This window comes from Elephantulus edwardii, unplaced genomic scaffold, assembly GCF_000299155.1.
Source record: "Elephantulus edwardii isolate Elephantulus edwardi_28Jun2011 unplaced genomic scaffold, EleEdw1.0 scaffold00026, whole genome shotgun sequence".
Taxonomy (NCBI): domain Eukaryota; kingdom Metazoa; phylum Chordata; class Mammalia; order Macroscelidea; family Macroscelididae; genus Elephantulus; species Elephantulus edwardii.
Genome location: NW_006399776.1, coordinates 16,127,799 through 16,134,259, shown reverse-complemented (window position 1 = coordinate 16,134,259; position 6,461 = coordinate 16,127,799). Strand labels below are relative to the sequence as shown.

The 6,461-nt window shown below is 36.4% G+C and overlaps 1 protein-coding gene across 1 annotated transcript in view; it reads left to right on the top strand.

Moving 5' to 3' along the window:
* Window positions 1-6,039, top strand: part of LOC102851480 (transmembrane and coiled-coil domain-containing protein 5B-like) — a 22,678-nt gene extending 16,639 nt beyond the window's left edge. The window contains exons 6-11 of the mRNA XM_006883054.1: window positions 1,069-1,125; window positions 2,297-2,356; window positions 3,802-3,866; window positions 4,786-4,861; window positions 5,389-5,432; window positions 5,841-6,039. Of these exons, the coding sequence (XP_006883116.1) occupies window positions 1,069-1,125; window positions 2,297-2,356; window positions 3,802-3,866; window positions 4,786-4,861; window positions 5,389-5,432; window positions 5,841-6,039 (501 nt within the window). The remainder of the gene's footprint in view (window positions 1-1,068; window positions 1,126-2,296; window positions 2,357-3,801; window positions 3,867-4,785; window positions 4,862-5,388; window positions 5,433-5,840) is intronic.
* The last annotated feature ends 422 nt before the right edge of the window (window positions 6,040-6,461 follow it).

Genomic DNA, 6,461 nt, shown 5'->3' with positions numbered 1-6,461 from the left:
ATGGGAGTGTCAGAGACAGTGCGATTGGCACAGGACAGAGCGGAGTTTAGGGCTGTTGTACATAGGGTCGCTATGAGTTGCAGGTGACTCGACGGCACACAACAACAACAACAACATATGTGTGGAAGAAATCATTGGAGAAGCTCAATGCTGGCAATCAAAATTAGGTCAGGGGCATACTGTGAGACAGACCATCAATTACATATATTCAAGTTTAAATTGAGGCTGGAGAATATGAAAATAAGTCCACAAGAAACAAGATACGATCGTGAATGTATTCCATCTGAATTTCAAGATCATATTAGTAATAGGTTTAAGGCATTGAACATCTTGAATCTATTCCATCTAATTTCAAGATCATATTAGGAATAGGTTTAAGGCATTGAAAACAAATTTTAAAAGACCAGATGAGTTGTGGGTTGATATCAAGTGTATCGTTCATGAAGAGAGCAAAAGATAGAGAAGGAAAAACTAAAATGAATGTCAGAAGAGATTCTCAAAATTGCAAAAGAGTGTCAAGAAGCCAAAAGAAAGGAAAAAACGTTCCAAAGTAAAAGAGCTGAAAAGATTTCAAATGGCAGCTGGAGATGACAAAGCAAAGTATTGTGATAGAATGTTCTGAGAGCTGGAACTGGAGAATAAAAAGGAAAGAACTCTCTCTACATTTATCAAGCTGAGAGAACTGAACAACAAATTTAAACCTCAAGTTGCAATATCAAAAGTTGCCATGGGAAATACAGTGAAAGCATCAAAAGAAGATGGAGAGAATACACAGAATTACACTGTCTACTGAGGCTTAAATCTCAGCTCTACTACCGTGTAAGATTTTTAAGAAAATGACTTATTTTTTCCAAACATTTGTTTCCTCATATGTAAAATGGTGGTAATAATAGTGCCCACTTCATAGGACTATTGTGACAATAAAACTAGGTTTATATTATCATATGGTTTCAATATGTGTTACCCATAATGAATATTCTCTGTTGTTCAGTGGAGGGAAGGTAAAAATTGCCCATTTACCTTCCATAAAAGATTGCTACTAACTTTTTTCTGTTCATATATCCATAGGAGAGACTACAAAAAACAACAGAACTCTGTGAAAAACAAGAGGAGAAACTGATCAAGGTAAAGGCAAGGTCTCTTCTACTGAGAGTCCAACTCAAGATATATAGAGGAGAGCAAACCAAAGAAAGAAAAGCTTAAAGCACCTGAGAGACAGGACAGGGCAGCAAGAACGTGTGGCAAACAAATCCCTGGTTCACCTGCAAGTGAAGGGATGAAAAAGCAAACTCATGTTAAAAGCATTGCTTTTAGTATGTATCAAAAGAATAGCATTTGTCTCTAGATAAAGGCCTCAAGGTAGGAAGGGATAGAATTAATGGAAATAGGAATTATGGGAAGAAGTGGGAGAAGTTTGATTACATTGTAGGTATTTCAATTAATGTCCTAAACACTTAAAACATATATTACATATATTATATATATATTATTATATATAATGAAATGAAAAACCAATATACTCTGTCAACTTTTATTCAGATCACAATAAAATAAAAACATACTAGTTTTACCATTTATTAAACACTCTCCTACCTTAATTATAAGGAACCTAGATGACTCAACAGTTAAGAATTTAAATGCTAACTGGAAAGTTAGAAGTTCAAACTCACTCAGTGGTTTCATGTGGGGGGGAAAAAAGGCCTGTAGATCTTCTTACAAAAAAAGAGAGTCAAGAAAATTCTATGATACAGTTCTACTTTGTCATTTTGGGTTTCTGTGAGTCAAAGTTGACTTGATACCACCTAATAGTGACTTGATGAAAATCAACAACAATACAACAGTGACAACAACCTCAAGAATATTGAATCCCAAATCCAAGTGCCCTGAAACATCCTTTGATGGACAACTTGGGTAAACAATTTTCTTTAATTTAAAAAGTATAGACCCTGGCGAGCTCTGGTGGCCTAGTGGCAGGAAACTGCACTGCAATCCCAGAAGTGCACGGTTCAAATCCACCAGATGCTCTGCTGAAGAAGGAGGAACAGTCGCCTCCTGTACCAGTCAGATCCAATTTGACGGTACACGCATAAAAAAAAAAAAAAAAAAGTATAGACCCTGAGACTGAATGATGAGATCACTGCTTTGTGATGTGACAGTTTCTCCTCAGGTAAGAAGTTGCTAGGAAACCAACCAAATGCCCAATGCCCCAGTTAAGCAGCCTAGGAGTCAACTTAGCCTTGAGTGGAAACAATGCATTTGTGATTTTATTCAAGGCATGGAATTGTTTTTTTTCTAGACAGAAAGCTACTATCAGTTTGTTCATCAGCTCTGTGAAGACCAGGCCCACTACATAAAGGTACAATGTTGTTTGAGAAAAGCCAGAGTGGAGACAGACTTTCGCTAAGACCATGATTGGATAAGTACTTCTTTAGCTATTCATTAGATTAAAATATGCCAGTGGGACAAAAATACCTTTTATACAACAGCAACATAAGCCTTGTTGTTGTTGATTTCCATCTAGTTGAGTACAACTCATAGCGACCCTATGAACAAAAGGCCTGAAGCCTTTCCATAACTACCGTCTTTTCTCAAAGTTCATAGAGTTTCTAGAGGTATGCTGTTTAGGAAGTATATGTGACTCCTGTTCTGTGCTAAACACATGATATATGGTACATTTTCTCAATCACTTTTCCCAATAATTCTATGAGGATGATGGTAAGAAACATATTTAAATATGTTGGGGAACATGTCGTGGGGAACATAGTTGGTGAGTTAAGATTTGAGCACAAGGAGAGTCAGAGCAATGACGTATTTTTTCATGTAATTCATTTCTAGTCAATTTTCTATTAATGCACCTCCTTATCTGTATGTATATTCATGCATGTGTGAGTGAACACACAACATGCATTTTAAAATACTAAAAGTTAGTTTTAACATGAAGAAATGCTCCAAAATCACTGGCAATAAGAGAGATGGCAAATCATAACCACAATGAGATACCATCTCACCCCAGTAGCAGTGGCAAGGTTTTATAGGACAATAAGTAATAAATGTTGGGGATGATGTGGAGAGATAGGAACTCTTAAACACTGTTGGTGGGACTGTAAAATGGTACAACTACTCTGTAAGGCAGTTTGGTGTGTCCTCAAAAAGCTGAACATAGAAATGCCATTATGACCCAACTTTTCCACTGCTTGGAATATACATTGAGAAAATTAGAAGTGAGGCACAAATGGAGCTTTGTACACCAATGTTCATAGCAATGTTATTCACTATCGCAAGAACATGGAAACAGTCCAAATGTCCAACCACAATAGAATGGATTGAGAAATTACGGTACATTCACACGGTGGAATACTATGAAGCATGGAGGAATAATGATTTTGAAAAGCACTACTTAAATTGGGAGGTACTGTAGAGCACTATGCTAAGTGAACTCAGTCCCATAAAGACAAATACTGTATAAGGCCATTATTGTAGAAATAGAAAACTAGTAAAACATACATGAGGATCCAAGGTGGGAGGAATAGAGGTGTGAAGATGGACTGGAGGGTTAATCAAAGGATCGTACAATTTGATGGGTAGAAGGAGGGGTGGGTGAAGGAAATTGGAAAGATCTGGTGTGAAAAAACAATGAAAATACAAACTGTGTAAGTAAACCAACATGGAATAAAAATTTTATTCAAAAAAAGTTAGTCTTAGATAAGAAATTTGTTATGAAAATTATTAGCAATGCCATTTTAATGTAATATATTGAAATTTTCAATTGTGCTAAATACATATTTTTATTTCCATGGAAAGAAATACCAGGAAATTCTAAGAGAGATGGAAAAGGAAAAGGAGATGATGCTTCTTGAAAAAGAAGTGTAAGTTTCAAATTACCTTATGGACAGAAGTGACAGTCTCAGGATATCTTTGAAAGGTGGAGGCCTTCTCAGGATAAACTCCGTCTCTTGCAAATGGCCACCAGAAAGCCATTCCTACCAGCTTCTGCTCTATTTCCCAGACTAAAAGAAAAAAAAAATCAATGTTAAAGTTTGTTTTCCCTTGCCTTTATTAACAATTGATGTTAGTTAGCTTAACTACAAAAAGTCACACGGGATTCCTGGAGTGACTAGACCCATATCTCCTCCAATGAATCACTTTGGTTAATCTACATTCACATTGACAGGAGTTATTTTCCATCTTTGAAGATTCTTGTTATTCTGCCAGAGATTGTCGGTCTTTTTTCTTAGTTATTTGCAGTAGTTCCATACTTTTTCTTTGTAGGGTACATGGATATATGTATTACAGCCTAATCTATTGATTAGATTTTATTCTTTTATCTTTAAAAAATTTTAAATTTTAAGTAAACTTAATCAAATTGATAATCTTTCATATTTAGTTATTGCTTTTCTTAGATAATAAAATGATGCTATGCTTTCTTCCAGGTATTTTTTTATTAGGTGATCCCCAAACCCTGCAAAGTCAGATAAGTCTGTAAACAGCTTACTTAAGGAACTAAGATTTGGCATAAGATTTCAGCTGTCACCCAAATTTGGCAGTTTTAATCTAGCGTCTTGGTTATACCAAGATTGGCCTCCACTAACTTTACCTTTTTTGTTTGAGAATGACTTTAAATTTAAAGATGTTGAACAATCTTTAATTTTGAGTGTTTAACATGGTAAATATTTTTAAAAATTTAGGAAAGAAATCATAGATGGTAGACTTAGAAAAGAACTTTTCATCAGCTACTTAAACTATGTTGTACAATCTTTGGTTCTAACATTTTTTTTTAAAATCCAGATTCAAAGCCCAAAATAACTCCTCTCAAATTGTGAAACCTGGATCAATTTTGGTGGAGACCATTCAAAGCAACATGGTAAGTCTTTCCTGTGCCTATTCAGGTTCTCCTATACTCTTCCCTCTCCTGGTCTTATTTTTGCCCCTGGTCTTATCTCAGCTCTCACATCACTCCCATCTCTTAACCCATGTAAGAACTCTAGAGTGTCAACTACTTGTCCCACACCATTGTTGCTGTGGTTATGTGCCATTGAGTCACTTGTGACTCATAGAGACTCTCTGTACAATAGCCCTGAAACCAGCTCTATCCTGTGCCAACCTTATTGTCTCTGACACACCTACCCTCATTACCCCAGTCACTGAATCAATCCATTTCATTGAGGGTCTTCCTCTCTTGTGTTGTCCCTCCACCCTTCTAAGCATGATGTCCATCACCAAGGACTGGTCCTTCCTTACAACATGCCCAATGTATGCCACCATAGCAGCTAGGAATTGACAGAGCCAAGATTTAAACCTGGATAGACTCCATGTTCTGTACTCTTGGTTACCATACTTTCTATACAGTCCCTTTGTAACCTTAGTTGTAACTATTCTTCTTTCTCTTAGGAGAAGACCATCATTAAGAAACAGAGGAGGATCTTTTGGTTCAGGTAAGTGCATAACCTTGGTTTTTACTTAGTCCAGTTACAAATCAAAATAAGCAGGTGATTAACTATAGAAGAGTGGAAAGGATAATGAGAATAAAGACATATACTTCCCAAAAAAATAAGCACACAAGAAAAAGTATGTGCGCACACACCCACCCACCCATAAGACCTTTTATTGTCAGGTCTATTCTGTTGGATGACTTAAACCTCAGACTAGCTACATTAAATTCCAATACATCAATTATTGCTGTCACTATTTATCCTCTATTCTTGTCCCCTGCTCCTCCCATTCCATGCTTCCATTAGTTTTGTCTGAAGAAAACTAGAAACCATAAGCATTCACTTGAGACATTTGTGAATATAAGATTACTGAACTTTTTCTCCATCCTTCTAATCAATGTCTTTTTGCAGGCAATTTCAATGTATAGTGTTCGTGGTCCTGATCTTCATTAAACTGCTCAGCTGTGTGTTTTTCCATCTACATTATATAAACCCAGATCTTCTCGTGGACATTTTACCCACCGTTATGAGCAGAAGCACCTTGAACAGGCTCAGAGACTTCCTTTTCCCATTCCTTACTCTGGAAGTGGAGGAAATTCTGCCACATTAGTCTGGCCTATGTAGTAATAGAATGTGCATGCCTTGGGCCACACATACGGGATGGACCAGGAAGAATGTAAACCCTTCAAATCAACTGATAGTATGATTTCATTTCCCCCCTTTTCTTTCTCTTTGGCATGTTTCCCTTTGAATTAAAACCAAAAGTTTTCCTAGAATACTTTGTTTTGGTTTGTGATTCCTGTGACACAATTCAAATAAGGAAACTCTTCACTGTTTTTGGTTGTGTTGTTGAGAAAAGCTGTGATATAACATATTAAATTCCAAGGGCTTTCATACCAAAATTCTACAAAGTGGGTGCCTTTAAACAACAGGATTTCATTATTGCTCTGTTCCAGAGGTTAAAAGCTAAAATCAGTATTTTGGCATGGTTATATTCTTGCCACAAACACCATGGAAGTTTCTTTCTCATCT